The 25,939-nt window shown below is 31.4% G+C and overlaps 1 protein-coding gene across 1 annotated transcript; it reads left to right on the top strand.

The window, feature by feature from the left end:
• Nucleotides 1-885: 885 nt before the first annotated feature.
• LOC133201876 (motor neuron and pancreas homeobox 1-like) lies at nucleotides 886-21,131 on the top strand. The gene is made up of 3 exons (XM_061337989.1): nucleotides 886-1,613; nucleotides 19,421-19,581; nucleotides 20,613-21,131. The coding sequence occupies exons 1-3, from the start codon at nucleotides 1,046-1,048 to the stop codon at nucleotides 20,937-20,939; spliced, it is 1,056 nt and encodes a 351-aa protein (XP_061193973.1). The 5' UTR covers nucleotides 886-1,045; the 3' UTR covers nucleotides 20,940-21,131.
• Nucleotides 21,132-25,939: the final 4,808 nt, after the last annotated feature.

Below are 25,939 nucleotides of genomic sequence, written 5' to 3' on the forward strand. Positions count from 1 at the left end.
TATATTTTCTATTTTAAAACAAATAAAACACAGTGATAATCAAATATATGTAACATTTTAACCATCTCTTAATTAAGAAAAAAGGAGCATGATTACATTGCATAAAAAACCAAATAAAGAAAAGAAAATACAATGGTTTAGATATTTTAGTGCAATGATATAAAAAAAATTTACATTATTCGAAAAAAAAAAAATAAATAAAAAAAATGTTCTTTTATGAAGTAAATTGAATATCAGTCTGGTGTTTTTCTTTGCAAACTCCAAAGAAGAAACATGATATCAAATTCATTAATTTCATATCATATTTATTACCTTTTCTAAATAAATGCTGTCTTCCTGAAGTATCCTTTTCATTGAGAGGTATTGTGAGGGTCATTCATAACGGGTATCACTGATGGGATTAGAAAAATGATTAGCTTCCGTTCTCTACAGAGCTAAGTGGTCATTTACTGGAAGATAATGGGGTTATAAAGATAACGGACATAGCCACTTCTTTTTATTGAAATATGATTAAATGGTGTATCTTCAATTTCAAACCAAGTGAAAAAGTAAACAATTCAAAAAACCGAATTAAAATCCAATATTATTCCATGTTTTGAAAAGCAAAAAGATTATTATGAGCGACATTTTCTATTTCATTTTCCCGCATATTTTTTTTATTTCAGTTAAAGGCTGTATTCAACCCCTATTGTTCCGAGTGGAGATGTATTGATGTGAAATAAGTTTGAGCCAATCTGTTATCGGCACGGGCTATCAGAGTTATTTACCGACAACCATATTTGAACAAGTCCAATAGGCCCCGCCTTAACATTCACATTTTGAACGAACAAGATAAAATCATAAGGAAGTATCACATTGATTACTCTACTGTGCTACCGGATTTCAGAAAACTTCAAACTTGACACCAACTGATTTGGAGAAGGACAAATCTAATGGTCAAGCAAAAGAATTAAAAAGAAAGGCAAGTCATTGAAGGAAATTCCGAAAGAAGATGACGTGAAAATTCATTTGAAATTATACCGTTTATATTCTAACATTGTGTTTAATGGTTTTGGATAAATCTGCGTTCGGGACTTTAAAAATGTCCTTTAGTATTGACGCTTTGCTTTCAAATGATGTTACACAAAAACAGGACTCAAAATTGAGCAGCAAAGGACAAGTTCATGGAGCAGCTAATAAAATACCAGCTGTCGGTAACACTAAGGCACATTCGACAAAGGATCATCCAAAGTCTCCATGCGGTTCCCCTCGGCCCTCATCCTCGGGATCCAGTAACAGGTGCCCGTCTAGTCCAGAGTCTAGCATCTCTCCCTCTAATTCTGTGAATTTTTCTACGGGAAGTTTTATTCCTCGTCCCGGACTCTTGAATCCCCAGCATCCAGGATCACTAGTCCCTCCTAACCATCTTCATGGACTATTTCCGGGCCATCAAATGTATGGATATGGCTCTCAGCCAGGGCACCCCATGCTTCCGATTCTTCCTGGCAGTGCTTTTCATTCTCCAATGAATCCTGGACTTAAAATGCCCCCTACACATCAAGGGATTCAGCCCTACCTGAACGAGTGGTTTGCCAGAGGTGGCATGTTTATGCCAAGAATGATGGACTATGGAGGTATGCAAACTTAAGTTTAAAAAAAGGAATAATTATTAAATACATAGTCAGCATCTGTGATGAGGTGTAACATTTTCCAAATATGACAAAGTGCATAACAAAATAAATTGCCAAATCAAACGTGCTTCATGTAATTTAGAGGTCTTACATGTAAAACCAATAAGCAGCTAAAGCTTTACATATTAACAAAAAAAAAAAAAAAAAAAAAAAAAAGGATTTAAAATCTTTAAATATGTTTGTTAATTTTCACGAAATATTCATTATTTTTCTTCCTAATTTCACATGAATAAAATATAAAGTTAGAATTATTCAAATTAGCCCCCCTTCCCTCGGAGTAGCAGCAAATACTTTAAAACAAAATAGAGTAGATGATCCAAATGATAGAACAAACATGAACATAAAATAATGAGAACAGAACATAACCGCCTATTCATTGATAAATACATCTACGACGGATATATTGAATATAAATGTTATATATATGTTACAACAAGGGCAAATATACTTAAAAAAATGATAAATAATGATTTAGAGTTTCGAGGAAAACAAATTGTAATTTCATTATCCAAAATCTCATAGATACTTAATTTGTTTATGGTAACATTCAAAATTACTCATTATGTATCATATGATACAAGGTAAACTAACCAGATATTTCACAGTTAAAGAAAAATATTTACAAGATTTACTCTAAACAAGATAACGACTTCATACCTAAGGTGGCTAAAACAATGAGGTGCAAATTTGAAACTAAGGGTACATTTATATAGTTTATCTAGAGGCATATCAGCAATGTGTTCACTAGAGAGGGTGAACAAACAACTTTAACATGTAATCATGTATTTGGACATGCTGCCATTTATTGCTGTTCAAAAGGTTTCATTTTGATAAGTATAGAAATTTACAAAGTGGCCAGAATCATTTACACCAAGGGTCCAAGAGTGACACGGGTGTGTAATATAAAATGTAACTCTTTTAAAAGACTTCTTCCAAGACAATATCTAGGGAACTTTAGAAGTTCAGGTGGATTCAAATAAATGACATGGATGCAATAATAATATTGAAGCATTCAAATAAACAACATGGATGCATTATAATAATATTGAAGCATTCAAATAAACAACATGGATGCAATAATAATATTGAATCTGTGATAACATTTCTTTCTCTAAATGATTAATGATCACATTTTCTATGCATACAAATAGAACAATTTAACTGTTTAAATAACTATGATGCATAAAGAAAATTGTAATATTATTGTAATTGAATTTTGCCATTGATACAGAATTCTGAAACGTATACCAAGATACAGAATTCTGAAAAGTATATCAACAAAGAAACATTGAAACATTGAAGTTTTATTATTGACAATTCAACTTCTGCCATTTACATTTGTGCAAACGAATGCATATGGGTTATTTTAAAAGAGAACTACATCTATTTCAAGAAGTCGGTATAAACCATTTGCAAATATAAGAATGAACATTAGCAAATCTCGAAATATTTTCCCACAAAATGTTTTAGCTGAATCATAAATATTTAAGCTTAACCGTAGGTCCAGTCTGTGAGAACTTGCTGGGACAAATGAAAGCCTTGTCTCAGACATTGTTTCCTTCTATTCTGGTCGCACCGTCTGCGCGGGAACCAGGGATCAGAAAGCGTTTCGTGCACCCAGATTACGGGAAAACGGATCATATCTTGACAAAACAAAACCCATCGATGAAGATAAATGAACATTAAAGCTGGAAGATGATTTATAGATTGTAGATGATCCAAGAATATAAGCCTCCTAAGCGCTCAAAAATTTAAAAATAAATCGTCTAAATCTTTAATGTGTTGAAATAAGGTTTAATTCTGTAAAATGGGTGTTTGTTTTAATAAATTTGTCTTATCGGAGATCATCTACAAAGTATTCATCCGCGCTAATTTGACGAGTCTTCTTTGTAAAGTCAAACCTGATGTTTGGTCGATAATTAGTCTATAGGAATAGAGTAAATAGTTCGATTTATTCTCTATCTGTATATTCGACTTTTCCATTTTGTTTTCATTGGGAAAATACAAACTTTTCGTTTTCAAGTGATTGTCCTGGAAATATACTGAAATAAAAAAAAAAAAAACTTTTAAAAACTATGAAGAATTGTATCTTGTGAAAAAAAAACTGTCGTACGTATCAATTATTTTTTAAAATCAATATTTTACTTAACAAAATACATGGTATTAAAAGTTTAGCAAGTTATAAAGTATAAACTTGTCAATATATATATATATATATATAAATATATATATATATATATATATATATATATATATATATATATATATATATATATATATATATCCCCCTTTGAATAATAAAAGAAAAACCAATGGATTGCTTTGAAATGTACTAAGAGCATTGTAAAATTCAAAAATTTTAAAAAAAGAACAAAACATTAAAACAACTGACTATTCATACTATTAAAAAAATTATCGCTTTAATTTTGCAGTGAAATAATTGTCCTTGGGTAAAATCAATCATATAAATTCATAACATCTTACTCAACTGCTATTTAATACAGCATATATTTTCTTTCCATAAAAATAAATGCGCAAGCATTTAATTTAAAAAAAAAGAATTTATAATTTGAAAATTTATGATTATTTCTTGATAAGAAATGACAAGTTGCACAAGAATGGTTTGTTTCAAAAAAATATTTTAAAAAAAAAAAAAAAAAAAAAAAAAAAAAAAAAAAAATTATATTAATGGTGTTATTCATATTTGTAGATTCATCCGTAAAATTAGAAATTACAAATAACTTACGCTTTTAATATAAAAAAAAATATCCTTTAAAAATCAGGAATATTAAAATGAGCATGATATTATTATAAACATTAATTAAAATTACAAAATAGAGAAAAAAGAAAATAAATTCAAACATGCGGGTTTTTTTTTAATTGATAAAAAACAATTAAAACATAAAAGCATAAGTATTCAATTCGCAGTCTAAGCCTTATATTACAGTGTACAAGTAAATAACAAGTAAATATCATCATAGTGATACTCACAGTATATATTTTCTTCTTTTCATTTACATTTTAAAAACTTCTCCAGAATCAAATAAATTTTAATAAAAATTTTAATGAAATTAGACAAGATCAAAATTTGGCATACCAGTCAGCCAGGAGAACAAAAACACTCCCCATCCCCTTTACCAAATTTTCAAGTAGCGCAATACTGTTCAGAGATAATAACTGAATATAATTTTTAGATTACAAGATTTAACTTCGAAAAGAGAAAAAAAATCTTTAAAAAAGTTTAGATTTTTTTTTTTAGATCTTGTTATGCAATTTTTGTTTTTTGACAAGAATGTTTTTTTTTCTTATGAAAAAAAAAAAAACAAAAAAACAAAAAAACAAAAAAAAAAACAAACAAACAAACAAACAAACAAACAAAACAAAAGTATTCATAATACATTTAGAAATCCTTCACTTATTTTACAAACTTTCTCCCGGTGATTGAGAAATTCCTCACCAAAAATCAATTTATATCAAATACAAAGGGGAAATCAGCTAACAAATGTTTTGATACAGTGTTAAATTTTCGAGTAAAAACACATTCATCGGGTTCGAGAAATCGAGAGAAATCGTAGCAACCAACAGTGGTCTATAACCCGATTTATCACGCGCTACAGCGACTAATTGTGTGAATAATCACCTCTCTTAATCCATTACTGCTTCCTACAAACTCATGTGCAGAGGTTACATTGAATTTGCAACAAGGGAATTAATCCCCAATTGAACAAAATTAATTGCTTTCTTTTCAATTTGGTTTTGTTCCTATCTAACCATTGTTGTGTGAGTGGACACATATTTGCACCTGTACGTACAAAATCAAATATTTATCCCGTCTATCTTATCTTCGAAATTCAAGTAGTACGCTATATCATTAAGTTCCCCTTAAACCAATTATGTAGACCTTAATCCCCACAATCCGGAATTCAAGATACGGCGCGGTTTTGGACAATAAATGCAACCTTTCATGTCATGCTAGAAATCATTATCAGAGAGGTACTAGCACAGACGTCTTGGAGCGTAAACAAATTTTGAATCCATTTTACCAATCGATGAGCGATATTTACGTGATATGGAATTAAAAAATGACGATAAGGTATATTATACGTTAAGCTTAGCAAATCCAGCTGTGTATGTCAAAAGTGAGAACAAGATTTACACGCACAATGCGGGGAGATTACACGGACCGCTTTCTGGTATTGCCACAGCACTGGACGAATGAGACAACCGTGATAACTGTTTTCTATAATTGGACAAAAATGCAAACAAAATAAATAAAATACAATAAAATAAAATAAAATAAAATAGGGAAACAAATAACATGAAGAACAGTAGGAAAACAAGTGAACATTAATTGTGTATTATAGATGAAAACAAGAATTATATATATTATAAAGAATGGTTGAAATCGGAAAGATGGTAAGCAATAGATTAAAATACAATTAAATATATAAGAACATTAAAAGAGCAATATACTTTTCCCGTATTTGCACAAAGTTTCACTGTATTTTATGCATGTATAACATTGTCTACTTAGGAAAAAAAAAACTACAAAAATATTGACCAAACATTGTTGTTTGATTACTCAGAGCAATGATTAATTGCTTTCTTATCTGAAGTTCAATTCTGCCAGCATAACTTCTTTTCTATTGACAAGCTATATCAATTAATATATGTCAACGTTATAAATATTTTCAAAATCTTGAAAACGCACAAATCTACAAGAACCTAGTTAGTGTTTTAGAAGACATTTAAATTACTTAAAGCAATATGAGCTGCAAGTTTGATGTCTGAAATTTTTGTTGCAATATTGTAATTAAGTATTTCAATGACAGAAACAAAGAAACTTTATAAACTTTTCTTTTTTATATTAGTGATGGAAGAACTAATTTTAAGCTTTGGTTGAAGCAAAACTACATTATTGTCATCCTGTATAATATTGATTTCTTATATAATACTATACATTCCATTGTACAGAAATTTTTCTTCCGAACAATTTAATACTTTATTTTAGTCTAATTGATAGTAAAGGTCTAAGTTACACATAGATGTATTACAAAATCACGTTTTAACAGCAAAGAAAAATTCTCAAAAATGCAGCTCATATTGCTTTAATATATGCACGTATTAAATAAGAATATCCTCGTACATTAAGACAAAGTCCTCATTTTGCAGATTTTGATTAAAGAATGCAAATATATGGTACATATAATTAGATTGACTCTTATTATATAGAACTGAATCCTTTCTTCTTCATATAACGTGGCATCTAGAATTTTTGTTATTTTACAAAAGTATACACACTTAAAATTGTAATTGCTGATGCATTCCACAGAAAAACTTGGAGCAATCAAAGTTTGCAGACAAATCCAGATCTTGTTTAAGCCTTAATCCATATGGTTCCCTGCAGCCTTCGAATCAAGTTTTAACTTAAAATATCTTTTTTGACGATTCCCATGAATGGCTTACAATTTGACAACCATTCACACTCTTGGCTGGTGATGGTATCTGAAGGAGGATTAAATTTTTAATTTACCCCCTCTTCTGAAGACGACGAGCGGTGTCGAGTAGGAATCATGGGCCGGGAACAGGTTAATTGTTTTAATATTTCCCCATATCATAAGTGATTGACTGACGTGCTAAGCTTTTGTTTGCCTGCTTTGAATATTTCAGGAATGTGCAATTTTCAATAACTCAACAGGATCTCATGTTCTTCTATGTTTTTTCAAGAGGTATTTTATCAATTTATTCAATAAATCACAGATGTTGTGATAGGACACTATGACACGTAACATCTGTTTATTTTTTTTAAATTTAAATTTGTTAGTTAAATAAAATATAGACATATTATTGGATTCAGGAAAGAAAAGCAAATACTTGTGAAAAGTTCCTTTTATTTATTATATTTTGTTCATTTCAGAAATATGCAAGACCTATTAAATTAGTATATCATAATGAAACATTATATATGGAAGTCGGAGAACAATAGGTCATATATGCAGAGAGCAAATAATCCGATGACTAAATTTGTCTTGAAAACAACTATATAGATTAATTCATCCCTCATCTATGTCATGGTGTGACTCTTTATTCATTATGGCATGGAATGACTGTTGAAGGATATCAGTACTCACTAAGTTGTCAGCTGGTCATCTGAAATTTTCAAATACACAAAAGTAATGAAATTCTTCTAGTCTTAACAATGTGTGCTTTATCTTTCCGAAATTAGTAGAAAAGCGGATTTAGATTGATAGCTAATCTCTTCTGTAACCAATGCTTGCATAACAAATGATCCGACATTATTTGGTAACATCAGCCCTGCATGATAAAGGATATGATAGTACAAAGATCTGACGGATGATTCTGAGTGCTATCTCCATGATAGGCGAATTAAATAGTCATTCCTGATAAAGATATCAAGATCAAACTATTAGGAGGGCCATGGGTCACAAGGGTTAGATGGACGTTGGTCAAGATTGATAAATCTCGGGACTCTACTTTTACACTTTGATCACAGTGAAGGACTGGAGACATTTTCGTTTGCATGTGAAAATTTGAATACTTAAGACTCAAGAGAAAAAATGTTTATACGTCCACATTTGTTGGCATATCTGATCACTTATTTTATAGTTTTAGAGAAATGAGGAAAAATTTTTTCTTGATTGGAATAGTATGCAATATCTGTATCAAAAACAAACAATAAAATAATTTTTAGTCAAGTTGATGTTTTCGATTAATTTTAGCAAAAAAATCAAAGCCGCAATAAAAAAGAGCTTTCTATCGTAATTAAGGTTTATTTTTGTACACAAAAATGAAAGAAAGCCCCCCCCCCCCCAAAAAAAAAAAAAACCTTTTCTGTAATCCACCTGAAAAAAGTTTGCTTCAAATGGAAAGTTCAGTGCAGTGAAAATGTTGTAACTATTTAAATGTTCAAAAAGAAATTTATGATTTCTTGGTTTAATTTTTTTTCTTTTTTTCATTCTATATGTGTGTCTAAAGATGAAATTAATAAGGATTTAGTTTATCGTAAAAATTTTTCTCCCAATCATCATTTTTTTTTAAAAATAAATAAACACAGATCAGCAAAAGAAGTTGGGATGTTATTATATCAAAGGAGAACTGATAAAGTAAAATTTATTCTTTTAAAAAAACACATATAACAACTTTTAATTATGCTATATTTTTTATGTCTTGCTAAAAGCTTGCTATTTATTTTTTTTGACTGGTGTGCATGAACTTTCAAGGTAAAGTACAGGCATTGTTTTCCACAATTTGAGTTAGATTAAAACAGTTTTAAAACCAGAAGTCTCTGATGAGTCTGTAGCTCTACTGGTCTGTACATATAACAAAAGAAAAGTAGCACTTGGATTTGAAACTTTGCAACATGCAACAATAAATAGAATTATGTATCTTAATGTAGTCTATTCTGTGCCAAGTAATCGCCGAAATATGGCTGAAATATTGCCGACTCGGCGTTAAACAATAATAATCAATCAATCTGTGCCAAGTTATATTGAAATCAAACGAAAACTGTAGGAGGAGTAGCGTTTTGAAAGTATTTCACGGAAATTTCTATTTTTAGTAACCATGACAACACCATTCACCGAAATAAAAAAAACAGAAATACATATTATGTATTCTAGTGTATTCTAACTCTGTGCCAAATTAAATTGAAATCAGACCAAAATTGTAGGAGGAGTAATGTTTTATGGGTATTTCACAAAAAATTATCTTTTAAGTAACCATTGCAACACTGTTCATCAAATTCAAAAACCGATGCATTAAGTTATGTATCTTAGTATAGTTTTCTTGTATGCCTAATTCTATTAAAAGCAGACTAAAACTGTAGCAGGAGTAGCGTTTTAAAGTAATTTCACAGAAAATTATTTTTTTAGTAACCATGGCAACACCGTTCATCGAAATTAAAAACCAAAAACCAAAAAAGTTAATTATGTATCTTAGTGTAGTCTACTTGTATGCCAAGCTATACTGAAATCAGACCAAAACTGTAGCAGGAGTAGCATTTAGAGGAATTTCACAAAAATTTCTATTTTTAGTAACAAAGGCAATACCGTTCATCAAAATTAAAAACCGATGCACTAAATTATGTATGATAGTGCAGTCTACTTGTGTGCCAAGTTATATTGAAATCAGATCAAAACTGTAGGAGGAGTAGCATTTTAAAGGAATTTCACGGAAATTTCTATTTTTCGTAACCATGGCAACACCGTCCATGGAATTCAAAAACCGATGCACTAAATTATGTATCTTAGTGTAATCTACTCGCGTGCGAAGTTATATTGAAATCGGACCAAAACTGTAGGAGGAGTAGCGTTTTGAAAAATTGTTTACAGACAGACAGACAGACGGACGGACGACGGACACCTTACTATCGCATAAGCTCTTCTAGTCTCTGACCAGTAGAGCTAAAAATACAATATTAGAATTTTTGGTAGCGATCCTCCTATATACGTACATTCTAAAGAAAGTTGGGCTATATTGTTGATTTCCCGCTCCGTCCATCTTTCACTTTAACACTCAGTCTGTTTAATTATTTCTTTCCTCAAACTTTCCTTAATTTTAAGCAGTAGCTAATTCATCTTTAGGATCATGAATGGTGATGTCCTGTAGATTTATGAGTTTTACAAAGTTTCTCTACAATATATGTGTACATTAATATATCTGCACTTTCTGAAGAAAGTTAAGGTATACTGTTGTTATTCCACTGCGTCTGTCTGGCAAACTATCTTCCTCCTCAAATTCCTCTTACATGTATATTTCAAGTAGTAAATGATATGTGGTGTCCAGTTGATGTGCAATGAAATTAATAAATTTCTTTTTTTTTTTTTAACCCTAGGGACCAATTTTGAGGTCGAAAAACGTTTTTCTACAAAACTTTTTCCCTCAGACTCCTCTTACATTTTAGACAGTCGCCAATGCATCTTTTGAAATATGATGTGTTGTCCTGATGATGTGCAATAAAGGTTCAGAAGTTTTTTTTTCCCCTGGTAGCCAATTGGGGTAGAAAAAGACGTTTTGCTGTAAAAATTAAAAACTGGTTTCCAGAACTTACATGTATCTTACATTTTACGCAGTAGCCAAATCACTATTTAAAGGTGCTTGGACACAGATTTGAAGTTAATATTTTCTCAAATTTTCTGTAAAATTTCATGACTTATATGTTGCTATAGCATTTCATACTAAAATATAATAAAAATCTTATTTCATCTCGAAGTTATTGAAACTTCGAATTTCTGGACGCGTTTGATTGACACATCCTTGCACTTTCACAATTTTTAATTTTATTAATACTTAAGAAAAATGGCAATTTTGTTGTGTATTAATGAAAAATATCAAAACTATAATCCAGAAAATTCAGAGTAGTAATGTTCGAAAGCAAAACCCACTCACAGTATTGTCAGTCCGTGCTCAGTGGTGTGTGCAGACTTTAACAATTGAACACACCCGGTGAATCGTAAACATTAACAATAACAGAGCTCGTGCCCCGTTTACAAAAACAGTTTATGTTTCACGAGTGTATTCAATTTGTTAAACTCTATACACAACACCGAGCACGGGCTGTCGATATTAGTGAGGGGGTTTGCTTTCGCACATTTCTACTCTGAATTTTCTGGATTATAGATGTAATGTTTTTCATTAATACACAACAAAATCGCTTCTTTTCTTAAATATTAAGGATAAATATAGAATTTGTGAAAGTGCAAGGATGTGTTAATCAAACGCGTCCAGGAATTCGTAGTTCCAATAATTTCCAGATAAAATAAGTTTTTAATTATATTTTCGTGTGAAATGCTATTGCAATATATAAGTCGTGATATTATACAGAAAATTTGAGAAAATATTAACTTCAAATCTGTGTCTAAGCACCTTTAAAACATCAAAGTCCTTTTAGTTATATGCATTTTTTCAGAATTTCAGTTTCCATCTAAAAGGCAAATTTTGGGCCGAAATTGATATTTTTTAAACAAAAACTCTATTTGAACAGAATTGAAGGTTGATTAAATCATTTAGTTTGTTTCAGACTGTTAAGGAATATATTGTATGGAATATAACAAAAAGGCACATGTGCCACTTGCTCACGTGAGCTTTTAATGTTCAATTTGATACATGTATATATGTTAAATAAGGAATTACAATTGTTGCTTCGTCATTAGTTATCAAGGTACAAAAGAGAATAATTTAAGAGGCAACACTTATACGGATTACTGTCTTTTGACAGCATCTAACAGAATTAAAATTGTGGCTTCTCTCCTAGTGTACTAGATACAAAGGATAGATCATATAGAGGCAAACATATTAAGTTACTGTTTTATGTTGATAACTTTATTTCATTTAAACAGTATTATTTCATTTAAACAATAAAATTCTTTCTTTGGTTGTTAGTATTGGAATTCCCGAGTAAGCGGGTTATATAATTTTTTCCTGCAATAACTGCTACGTTAATTCCCATACTAACAGGCAAAGAAATACAATTTATTGTTTATATTTATGTCTGCATAAATAATTATATAGAAGAGGATTAAGTACATTAAATATTGCATTATTAATCATTTTATGTTTAATTGATGGAAGAGCCAATGCTCAAGAATTCTATTCAGATGGCTTGCCTAGCGGCCTTATTAAAGTTTATTGATAAGCGACTTTTCATAAGATATTCAGTGGATGTAGATAATAAACATTTAACAGTTTCGAAATTACTATTATGAGGTCTTGGCTGAGAATGAAAAATGTGCTTGTATAACAACAAGTATTCGTACTTTATGACCAATTATCGCAGTCACTTGAAACAAAAATGTATTGATTATTCTTCTTAGATTTTTCAAATACATGTTTATGAAGAAAATATATTTTAAAGGCCTTTAATCTGAAAAAAAAAATATTTTATTTAATTTTTATTATCTGAATGCATAATTTTGTTTGTTGAAACAACAATCATATTTAAAATAGTTTTCATGCATGGTTTGAAAATGATGAATGATTTTATTTATCTGGATGACTACTATCTCTTGCAATAAAATGTGATCACATTTCTATAACGAGCAGTGATTTGCGAGAAATGGAAATGCTTTATTTGCGAGATATTGTCTAATATGTCAGTTCTTAGCTATAGTTAATCACGTGATCTAGTTGCAGGGCTTTTCTCTCTGGGGAAGATCTATTAATTTGTCACAACTTGAACCGAGTGAAATGAGTTGAAGATTTGGAAGTAAAATTTCATTACTGATGTTAGTTTCTCGCATTAGACAGCTGGATTCATTTTTTCTCTTCATATAAGTCAACAAAGTTACCCATCAAGATAGTATTAAACCGGCATCTACGGGCAAAAGGCTTGCAATTTGCTAATTTAATTTTCAATTGGCGCGCTATTAGCCGATTTCGACAGTCGATTTGCCGCAGAGTTGCTGACAGTTCGTGTTTGAGTTTCCTCCGATTAAAGTTGCCTTTCGATTAATAACATTACCATTTGAATAGAGCGGTGAACGAACGCTGTTGAAAACTCAATCAGCCGTATTGGTTCGTCTTTAGAATTCATGGTCATTTTAAGATGAGATAATTGTAGAAAATGTGCGTATCATTTCTTAAGCTTTCAACGATAGACCTAATTGGGTAATTAATGGCATCCTCCTGTGTATCAAATATCTTAATTAAATTAACATAATTATAATACCGAAATAGGGCTAAATATGGTTAAATATTGAGGAGCAGTATCAACGCATTTACAGTGAAGTTGGAAATAAAGTGAAAAAATAATATACACGTACCTATCAACGAATAAAAACGTATATACATATACATAGAGTAACCATAAAGTATAGTACAGTAAAAACTGTCAAATCCAAAACCTGTGAAATTCGTTTCATTGTGAATTCCGACCTTTATTTTGATTCCCATTTTACTTTTTTTTCTTAATTCTTTACACCGTGCAATCCTACACCCTGTCTATTCCGACACAAAATATATCTCCCAGTGCAAGTCGAATTATACAGGTTTCATTTTTGTACCATCTTGTACCCAATGCTTAAAAGAAAAATATTAAATAGAAAGTTATATATATATGACGTATACATGTATATAGTATTTGATACATTCGAAACATCATCTTTGTTAAACTGAATTACGAAGCATGGACTCATGTTTGTGTGTAAACATATTTACTACATTTACCAATTAAAATTGTCGCCCGCGTGGCGCAGTGGTTAGAGCGTCCGCTTTAGAGTCGCGGTGTATGGAGTTGATCCTTACGTCGTATGTTCTAATCCCACCGGTCCTTCGGATGAGACCCTATAAACCGAGGTCCCGTGTCGCAGTATGTGCCGACACGAAAAAGACCCCCCACTGCTCAATGCCCCTGAGTACCGTGTATAGGTTTAAATTTGCAGCCTTCCACCGGCAAGTGGTGGCGTCTCAACGTGAGCGTAAAAATTCTCGAAAGGGACATTAAACAAACAAACAAACAAACAAAAACAAACCAAATAAAATTAGCATGGAAGAGCTTCTGCGTCACCTGGCTAATTTTTATGTTCAAGGAAAAAGCATTAATATCTTCAATCACTTAACTGAATAAAAGCCCCGTCGCAATTCACTTTAATTTGGTAATACATCTTCAATTTTTTCAAATTTTGTTAAATTAGCATTTTGTTATAAATAAATCTATATCTTTTATATGAATTTTTCTACACTGAAAAACAAATTAAATTATTTAAATTGAGCCAATAAGTACACAATACTCAGAAATATTTTAGTGATATGGACAGTAACTCGCGTATTTTTAATGGAGAAAAATATTATGGGGGTTTTGAAATTACCAAAGTTCTAAATTTTGTGGTGGGTAAAATGAAAATAAGGTCAGCTACGGTTTTGCGATCATGACAATTCTAGTCTTATATGAGGAACAAAACAATACGTATGAGCAGGATATCATTTACAGAAATAAATTTGGTAACACATACATGACGTAGAAACGTGGTTATTCAGCAAGATTAACCTAATCGTTGTCAGGTATGACATGTCAATTTTAGGTTTATCGATAATAAATATTTATAAAATCTTTATCAGTATGCTTATTTCAAACGATATTCTGAAGAAGGTGTAGAAATTTTCTTGAGAAATTACTTTTTTCAACTTAATTTCATCATATTTTCAACTTTGAACACTCACTCCAAAATAAGCAAATTATTTAAAATAAATAAAGGTGATGTTGACCATAGTTTTAAAAATCATTTCTATCGAAGTTTTAGAATGTAAATCATATACGGTACCAATTTTGATGCACCAGATGCGCATTTCGACAAATTATGTCTCTTCAAATTTAGAAATTCTGAATTTGGTCTAACTAAAATCAGTAATTGGATTAAATAACTGTAATTTCCATTAAAGGACTTTTTATCATAAAAAAAACTCTCTGAGTCAACTTCATGAATTATTTACTTTTGCTTGGTATTAAAAGGAAATACTCTAAAAATTTCATTTTAGTGGTAATTGAGCTTTCAGATCTCCCAATATGTATATTTCAAAACGATTAACCTTATCTATGACGTCATATATGAGCAACACCTTTCATCGAGATTTACATCTACAACGTATATTAGAAAAAAAGAATGTAGAATTTTAGTGGTTTCGTTATGGACTATTTCATTTTTCTCGAAATTTTAAATTGTTTTGAAATAATTTTTAGATTGGTGATAATGAATATAAACTACTTTTCCCTATTACATATTGCTGGATTTGTTTTTAATACTTTGCCGAGTTCACTATCAATTTCCATATCTATTTTGTAAGTTGCAGCCTAATGTTGATATGTTCTATACGCAAAATGTTTAAGGAATGGTTAAATAATAATGCTAGAAAATCCTATCGTTCATTTTTTTGGCTTACACAATATCTTAGAAACTCGTTTTCATTCTTAGCACCCCATAGGCATAATATATGTCTGTGGGGGTAAATATGTTCAGTAACTTTAAAAATGAACAGTACAAATGATCGGGAAGTATTATACTCAAATGTATGTTTTTTCCCTCAAAATTTTCAATGAATATAAAGAAGGTGGCAGGGAATGAACAGAGCAGTCAGAAGACCCAACTTTCCTCCAAATACGACTTACTTTTTACCAACACACTTATGAACGAGCTTACTATTTCAAAAGGAAAATTTTGAAGATGTACATGTACTTCCGATTTTTAAGAAAACAATATGGTAGCATATTTTACATGCAAAATAAATTATGTTATTCTAGAAATATGTCAACATGCAAGATAAATATGTCCACATGCTAAATAATAAGTTTACATGCAAGTTATTGATCTTTTTATGAAATTTGACTATAACATTTGTAAATTGACTAGCAAAAGGGGGCCGATTTCTGACATTATACATGCAAATGCAACAGATCTATGTTAATATGCGATATTTATGTCGACTTGCGGGTTAATACTATCAACATTCAACATTCTTTGTTGTCATGTGACTATGTCAAACAATAGAGTAAATTTTGTTGACATGTGACTTATTTATAACAACATGCGAGGTACATGTAATTATGAAATTAAATGTCAACATATATATGATGCATTTTGACATAATATGCAGCCTGTCGAAATAATTATCTTGCATGTCGACATCAATAAGTCGCAAGACAATAATAATGTTGCATGTCAACGTAATTAATTCACATGTCGAGATAAATCATGCAGAATGAAATGTTTCATTTTGCATGTATGATGTCAGATGCTGGCGTGAGTTTACACTTACATGTTAACATAATCATTATGTAGACACAATTAGTTTGCATGTTGATATATATTTCTAGCTGATTAACTTTATATTGCATATGTGCTGGGGGGGGGGGGGGCAGAAATATGCCATCACAAAACGAAAATCTAGCGTACATAGAATATATACCTTTATTAAGCATATACCTCACAATGAATAAAATGGGGGGGGGGGGGTTTAGTACGTTACTTATTTTGAATAATTTACAGGAAGCTGGATAGATTGATTGATTGTATGTTGTTTTAGAGGAGTCCCGTTCGAGAATTTTTCACTCATATAGAGACGTTACCATATACCGGCTCTAAATTTAGACCATTACTCGGCACTCAGGGCCATTGAACAGTGAGGGTTCTTTATCGTGCCAACGCCCGTGACACGGAGCCTCGGTTTTTAAGGTCTAATCCGAAGGACCCGCAACTTTCACTTCAAAGTGCCGAGCGCTTGGCGAAGGAGCAGCTGCTACCAATTTTTTATCGACTTAGGTCAGTCGCGGCCGTGATTCGAACACACGACCTTCCGATCACGGAGCGAACGCTCTACCGACTGAGCTACCGTGACGGTGAAGCTGGAGAGGAAACAGAGTAGTATGCGAAATCTACCTGATCGCCCCAGTCGATCATAAAAAATTACAAATAGCATTCAAAACAATAATGATGATTTTTGCACCCTATCTCGCACGCAATAGCAGAAAAAGCATTTTGCGACCCTATCTTGCATGCTTATATAACCCGCTTACTCGGGAATTCCAATACTATCTCGCACGCAATAGCAGAAAAAAAACATTTTGCTGTCACGTGATGGTTAGGTAATCTTTTGGCTGTCTCCTATGTTATGTAGAGTGTTCGTTTGTTTGTTTGTTATTTAACGCCCCTCTCAAGAATTTTTCACTCATATGGAGGCACCGCCACTTGCCGGTGGAGAGCTGCAAATTTAGATCTATAATCGGCCTTTGAGCAGTGAGGGATCTTTTTCGTGCCAGCACCTACTGCGACACGGGACCTCGGTTTATACGGTCGTATCCGAAGGACCGTGTATGCAACAGTGATTTTTCAATTGTCTTACACGAACGTACAATGTAAAAAAATTAGCAGCACAACACTGTGACAATATTGTTATTACGATTCTTTGGCATTTCTTTTTGTATATATTCATATAATATGGCTTTGATTATGTCAATCATATTTGATCCAAATCTACTTCCTTTAAAACCTTGAACACAGAATGAAAAAAGAACGAAGAAATCAGCTATTCTGATTAAATGAGCAAATTAGATATAAAAAGTGATTGCTTTTATTTAAAGAAAAAGGAAAAACATGGTGTTTATCCGTAAATTTTGATGCGTAAAAGCCCTTTCAAATATTTCAACAAAGGAGAAATCGTTAGTCTAACGTTTACATATAAATTATTGCAAATTTCACTTCAACTATTTACTTTAATACGTGTTTGTTTATCAGAAATTCGATTGAGAACTGTTTATCTAATTCAATTGATATCAATCATTGTGAATAAGAAAATAAATTTTGTTTACAAATACTGGTCAAGAGATTACTTCCCTTAACCTTAAAATACGCCCTCCTGGATATCCATTTTAATAATAAAAGAAGATGTCTGCCTAATATTTCCGTTGCTATTAAGGCATCTCCGTGAAATATGGAAACAGATTTTAGAACTATTGTGATTGGCAATTTGATTAAAAGTGTACGCCTAATTTGTCGCCTGAGTGGTCGCTGGGCAATAAATTACAGTTAGCGAAATGAACAAATTCCTTCGATAATTTGGTTAAAATTGATTAAGACGGCAAAATTGTCTCGTGTTCAGGAGATTAGTATTCAGCATTTCCGAAATCTGCTGAAAAGCACGAAATCTAAAGAGTGCACAAACAATCTTAGGTCAATTTTAATCAAATGAATCGTACTCACACAAAATCGTGCAGAGATGATGTCAGACCACAAAATATTTTCCAATAATATTGATTCCGAAAAGATAATCCTATGAAATAATATAATGATAAGTTAAATAGCAATTAAGTAAAATTTTCCAGGAAAGAAAAAAAATTATATTAGGTTTACAAACTTAGATAAAACACTGCTCTATAGACATATGTTTTAAACTCTGTCAAAAGGTAATGTCATGATACGATTCACTTTTAAATATGAATTTTAACATTGAGCACTCATAACTTAAATTACATTTTAGTATTTTACAAGATGAGATATAAAAGTATCGGCACGCTTTCATATCTTAAATTCAAATATTGTCTTTATATAAAGACGTTGTGTTCTTGTTTTACAGGTAAACATTTTTAAAAAAATTATCCCCGTCAACAACTCAAAGAAACTAAGAAAACAACAATTAAAAAAGTAAAGCAAAGAATAAGTATTAAAAGTGAAAAGCAAATTTACTTTATTTTGTATTAAAAAGAATAAGAAATTAATGAAAATTAAGAAACATTTATCAAAGGTCAGCAATTTTCAATGACGTCTGGAGATATTCATATAAGAGATCTTCATGTGATGTGTATGTAATAGTGTAAGGTTAAGAGGAATTAATTTAATAAAAGGCTAATCTTGAGTGAACTCAAGACAGAAAAAAATGATTCTTTCTTTTTCTACGACAGAAACACGATACACAAAATACACAAAACATGATAGGCGTTTATAGATGTATACTTTATGAATTTGCAAAATACCACCACTCTTAAGATGTAATTTTCTTCCAGAAAAGAAATTTTAAAATCATGTATTTAAAACAATGCGAACTTATATTTTGTGTACACTGATTCATGACCACATTAATCAAAACAGCATGAACACATCAAACCAATATCACTTTATTTCCATAATTGTACGATTAAATGGTTAATGACACCATTAATCTAAATTTTAAATACGTTAAGCAAGAAAAACATATAATAAAATATTTATCTTTTTCTTAATGCATCTTAATGAATGGTATCTTTTCAGCTCAACAGCAGTCTAATTTACTGGGCAAGACCCGTCGTCCGAGAACCGCCTTCACGAGCCAGCAACTCCTAGAGCTGGAGAGACAGTTCAAAATGAACAAGTACCTGTCCAGGCCAAAGAGATTTGAGGTGGCCACATCGCTGATGTTAACAGAAACACAGGCAATTGTTTAATGAATCTTTTTTCTCACCAATTGAATTAGAAGGAGCGTTGGTGATCGTAATTGTCTTTGAAATCAAAGTTAATGACTAGAGTCAACATTGTAACTGGCTTATACATGTATTATTTTGTCATCTGCTTGTGTAACTTATTATACAAATGTATTCAATGAAAATGAAAATATTTTAAAAGAGATGTTTTATATCCTCCTATTAATAAATTACAGTCTAATTTTTAAGACTAATTTTTGCAATTGATAAAGTGTAAGAATATAGACCTATTACCGTCTAGTACCCACATGCATTATGAGTCATCTTGGCTTTTGTGGGAATATCAGTGAATCATTTTGACCTAGATTAGTGGGTTTAGGCACCCTTTGCGCAGTGATAATCCATTGATACAATTGACAAGACAAGTATTAGATTTAGTTCATCTATGTTCTCAATTCAAAACTGAAAATTCTATACAAAAGACATGTTGTGGTAATAATGTTACAGTAATGTTTTGGTTGTAAATGAAATCATAGTTAAATTAGAAAAAATAAACTACGCATTCACCAGATCTCTTTTTCAAATGACCAAACTTCACACTAGGTCTGTATATGTATGACAGAATCGAAAGATTTACCAACCCCCACCTGGGCTAACTTCTTGTCTTACTTATCAACCCCACAAGATATTAATTACCAGGCCCATGTTGACAATGAATGCGGAGTTTTGAAAGGGTATCTTGTTGTTAGTGGGATTTTACGAGCCTCCAGCGATGTTGTTGTCAAGAAAGCTCATGGTAAAGTTTCATGGGGGCACTGATACACATATCACACCTACTAAACAGGTGCTGTTTGTACACCTCAACCGTGCGATCCTCCTGCTGGTTTCCCTCCTAATTACTTAATCAATCGCCAGGAACTCTATTCGGAATGTAAAATTCCAAGGTTCCTCGGATATGTAGTCGCTTAAAATCATGATATTTACATTTTATAATGAACTTCTGCAGAGACACTCATAAAAAACCTATGTTTCTGTCGTTTCAGGTAAAAATTTGGTTCCAAAATAGACGTATGAAATGGAAAAGAAGTAAAAAAGCGAGTGATCCTTTTCGAAAAAGTGGTGAAGATAGAACTAAAGGAACCACCACAGCATCGGAAACCGCAGCGACATCTAGTGAGGAAATGTATGATCTCGACCCGGAATCAGAAGATATCGACATTGATGACGTCGATGATGATGACGATGACCAACCGGAAGCTAAAGACATGACATTAAGTGCAAAACTGCAATCCCATGATTCATTTCAAGTTTCAAATCCAAACTTTTCATTTAACAGTTTAAATATGAGACAATCACAAGACGTATCATAAGAGTATAAAATATGTCTTGGTTTAACAGTGTTAATTAGTTTATGACATTGCGTTATAACACGTCTGTATTGTTTTGATCGAGCATGTGCTTATCAGGAATATTGGATAATGAAAGATGAAACAACTTAAAATTGTTTGAAAAAAAAATAGAGAGATTCATGTCATTTCATGCAATTTATTGTTTGCAATATATCACAAGGTAACAGAATGGAGAAAGAATTTAAGGAAAACTAAAAATCGCATGAAAGAGGAAAATACGTTGTTTTAATGATCTGAGGGCTTTTTAAATAAGTGTCAATGATTTCATTCACAAATATAATTTATCAGAGCTAAATATAATGAAGATTGTCAATGACAAGTATTAATAGGTCAGGGATCAATGATAGCTCTGAATATTTTTACAGGGCTCTTTGCTAAGAATAAATCAAATATAATTACTGACCTTTTTTCAGATGTTTTACCTGTAATTTACAGGAAAAAAAATGAGAGAAAGCAAAACTTTACGAAAAATTTTCCGGTTTATAATATGCTAGGAAATATCCAAGTCTCTCTTGGAAAACTATCCAATTGCTTCGTAAAAGAACAATTTTTGGTAACGTTTTTAATTATCAAATTTGATGAAAACAATCCTAAACATCTACCCTAGGGCATTAAGAAAGGGAACCCATCAACCAAATGATCACAGATCCCCGCAAAATGTTCAGCAAATACATTTTAGAAAAATAAAATAGAGGTTGGGTTTTTATTTCTTACACAGTTAAATCTATATGTATATACAAGTATATATATATATATATATATATATATATATATATATATATATATATATATATATATATATATATATATATATATATATATATATATATATATATATATATACCATCTACGCTAGCCAAGTGTCCGATTCGTTTACCTGAGGGTGAACGAATCGGACACTAGTTTAGCGAAGATGAGTATGTACATGTACGAGGGTTGTCCAAAAAAGTTCGTGGACAATGGCGTTTTTGTCAAGATGAATGGTTCAAGATATATTTATTGTATACCAAAATATTAGTTATGAAAATCGAAGTCAGAATAGTTTGGTTTTAATTGTTTGAACTTAATATTTTTTGTAAAAATCGCGGTTATTAAAGGTCGCCGATAGTGCGCACGGACCAGGGTTAAAATGCCATAAACTTTTAAATAAAGTGTTTTGATTAAAATGATTATTTTCTTTATGAAACGAGTCAAAGCTGAACAAAATTTAAATGTGTCGCAAATAAAGCGACTATCGTCATTTTCTGATATCTTTAGTATCGCTTACTAAATAGACACTGAGAATACTAAGCGAAAACTGCAAGAAGTATGTTTCAAAACTTGACAGAAAAAGCGACGTCGGCCATCCACACGGAACAGCGTCCAATCATACAATCATGTTTTAATATGGTTGAAACGACGTCAGAGACAAAATATTTATTCAAACAACTTAAAATTATCGGAAAATATTTAGTTCATTGACATGTAATTGGCGTATACGATTTTTCAACGGTGTGTAAAATTTCGGAGACACTTCAAGAAGTGGAAAACCACTGTTATTTGACGAAAATAGGATATCCCTATTCATGACGTTGTTATAAATCTAGCGCCGTCGGACTAAGCTGTGCAGCCTATGTATATGAATTGATGACGATCGTAAATTAGCATGTATTGTTTCGAATTTTAAAACACTTAAATCAATTTTGGTCTGTACATAAATATTATTGCACACACTTGGCAGTGTGCCATAATAAAGAAAATTAGCGTGTGTCCATGAACATGTGATAAAAATTCAAAATCCATATTTTTGACGTTATCATGAAATTAGCGTTACGTCAGACGGGGCCGTGCAGCTTGCATATACAAAGTATTTACACCTATAATGTTCATAAAATAGTGATCAATGTTTTAATTTTTTTTTATATATTTACTTAAGCATGGTCTATATTAAGATATTATTGTACACGTTTGCCATTGCGGACTTTATTAAGAAAATTAAGCATTTGTCCACGAACTTTTTGGACAACCCTCGTATATACTTTTCTATATGAAAAGTATTTTTCAGAAAAGGACCTCAGAATTTTTTTTGGCGTTTTCCTTACTTCAGACCTTGATAATATCAAGTCTATATTAAGCAGTTCATAAAAGAAAAGTTACTTAAACATATGTATTATTATGTCAAATAAATAATAATTGAAGAGATTTATTTGAAAGAAAGACAATGTAATTTCGCTAAGATAATATGTTTCAGGATGTGGAATTAATCTTTTGGCTTATATTCGATGAAACATTGTTTTACACATATGTAGATGAAGCATTTCATAATTCAGTAAAAGTAAAAGAATGACATAAGCTTTCTGACGTTCATTCCAGGTGAAAGGCTATCACAGTGGTAAACTACATGTCGGTAGGGTTCGTGAAAAAAGTTTGCTAAAAATATCGCTTGAGGTAAGATGTAACTACAACTTCTAGAACAAATAAAAGTATAAAACAATTTGCATATATCCCAACAAAGTGAATATTTTGAAAGGACATTTATAATATTATAACAGAGTGTAGGATATTTAAAATATCAAATAGAAAGTTGGTATTTTCTTGAAATCTGTTAGCAATTGATTTGAAATGTGCCTTTGTTTTCTGAACCCTAACACGGTGATATTTTGTCAGTTTTTCAGAAAATTCTCCTTTAACATTTTAGTAGTAGTTGATAATGAAATCATTTTTTTTTAAATACGATGATCTCCGATCTTTCAAATGGCGACAAAACTTCATTTCTTTAAAATTCCAGTATGAGTATGCCAGATGGGCTAAATATGAAGGGAAAGACGCTGAAACTGTATCAGAATGGATAAAGATTTTTTGATACCAAAAGAATCACAATAAAAAAAATTGAGCAACTATGAACATTTTTGGCAACACGAACAGCTGCTTCTTCAATAAAAATTGAACTTTGAAATTTTTCATATATAGAAATCGGTCACTCATTAAAAAATCATTCTGATTCAACACACAACTTGATATTGAAAAGATGCTGGAGTTACACTTTTAAAGTATCAATGTAGTTTTTGGAGACTAGGTCTTCCAACAATATGTTGCAATTCCGATGGTCACTTATTGTGCTCCTTTATTATCTAACCTATTTTTACATTTTTATAAAGCAGAATTTATTTTTTAAACTCATTTATGACAAGAAAGAAACTTGCTATGACCTTCAATTCGACATTTAGATATATCGACAACGTTCTATCGATTATGAAAAGTTATTTTCATTCCTATTTCAAATCAATATATCCAAGTGAATTAAAATAAAGGACATCACAGAGTCTGCAATTCCCTTTTTTTATATTTAGATAATATACTGACTGTAGACGTTAATGACCAACTAGCTACTTAACAATAGGCCAAATGGGATGACTTCAGGATTTCCACTGTCATCTACCCCTATTTATGTAGTCATATTCCACTATCAGCTGCATATGGTTTTTATGTTTTCTACCTGATTCGGTTCGCAAGAGCATATTCTGAGTATGATCAATTTTTAAACCGAGGCAGAATATTGACAAGTAAATTGATATTATAAGACTTCGAAAATTCACACTTAAAGTAAGCATTTATTGTAACAGATTGTATTTGCAAACAGGGTCATTGTTTCAACCATAGAATTTGCGAAATGTTGACTTCAGACAAGATTGTACATACCCTATATATAATCAGTCTGTTTATCAGTAGCCTTCCTCGTTTTTAGAAATTGTGCGTATCGAATCAACTGTGAGACATAACTCCCATATGCAGGTGATAATGGTACATTGCTACATGAATAGGGGAAGTTGTAGATTGAATTGAATTCATCACGTTTATTATACAGTTTAGTCGTTATTTTGCTATTAATGTCTTTCTCTTGTAAAATATCCAAACATTAAACAGTTTGTCAGCTCCATGGTATCATTTATTTCGAGTTCAATGGGATATATCGAATCAACTTATGGATGAAAATAGAAGTATACAACTTAATAATTAAGGTCGTATTTTTTCTACACTTTTAAGCTTTTAGAGGACATCATATTTCTAATAACATTAATGATCACTTGTTACTTTTTTAAAAACATAATCATAATATTTTGAGTGGTTTGAGATTGCGTAACACATTTCACCCTAGGTGGTAAAACTAAATTTTCCATGCAACACCGATGTTCAATGAAATGATCCACAAACACCTCTTCCTAATCATGGCTATACGGCAAGATCTACACGATAATCTTTATAAACCAAAGATGTTTCCAACATTTCATAGTTGTACCAAAATAAAAAAAAAAATGAATTTGCGCACAACAGTATTCCATTATTTAAAATATACATTTATTTTCATCACAAATAATGTATCAACTTCAAAGGATCCAGCTAGAATATCGTGAATCATACCCCTTTGCGTTTAACTCTACCATGAAATATATGGAGATAACGAACAGTATTCAAGCTCAAATGTCCATTAAACAATACAAATCAGGAGCAAGACAAACACGGACCTCTAAAATGTCAGTGGTGGGATCAGGTGCCATGGAGAAGTGAGCATCCTCTGCCGTCCGATCACACCCGCTGTGTGCCCCTTGTCAGGAAGTAACGGAAAAATCCATCGACAATTCAGTGTGTAAATAATGGTCTAACAATTAGTATGAAAACTTCTGTCAACATTTGACTTGATTATAGATTTTATTTGCTGACAAGGTCATTGTATCGACCATAGAACTTACGAAATGATGACTTTAAACGAGACTGTTGATATTCTTGTTTCATCAACTTGTTTGTCAATAACTTACCTCGTTTTATAAATTGTTCATACGTAGAGCATGCTCTTGCGTATCGAATCAACTGAGAGATATAAACCCCGGCAATTGATAATGGTATATTGCTGCATAAATAAGGGAAGTTGACGATTGAAAAGTTAAAGTCATCATAATTGATATTTTTAACATACCATCCAATGT

The sequence above is a fragment of the Saccostrea echinata genome, unplaced genomic scaffold (assembly GCF_033153115.1).
Source record: "Saccostrea echinata isolate AGI-Se365-2 ecotype Australia unplaced genomic scaffold, CSIRO_AGI_Sech_v1 ptg000001l, whole genome shotgun sequence".
NCBI classification, from domain to species: Eukaryota; Metazoa; Mollusca; class Bivalvia; order Ostreida; family Ostreidae; genus Saccostrea; species Saccostrea echinata.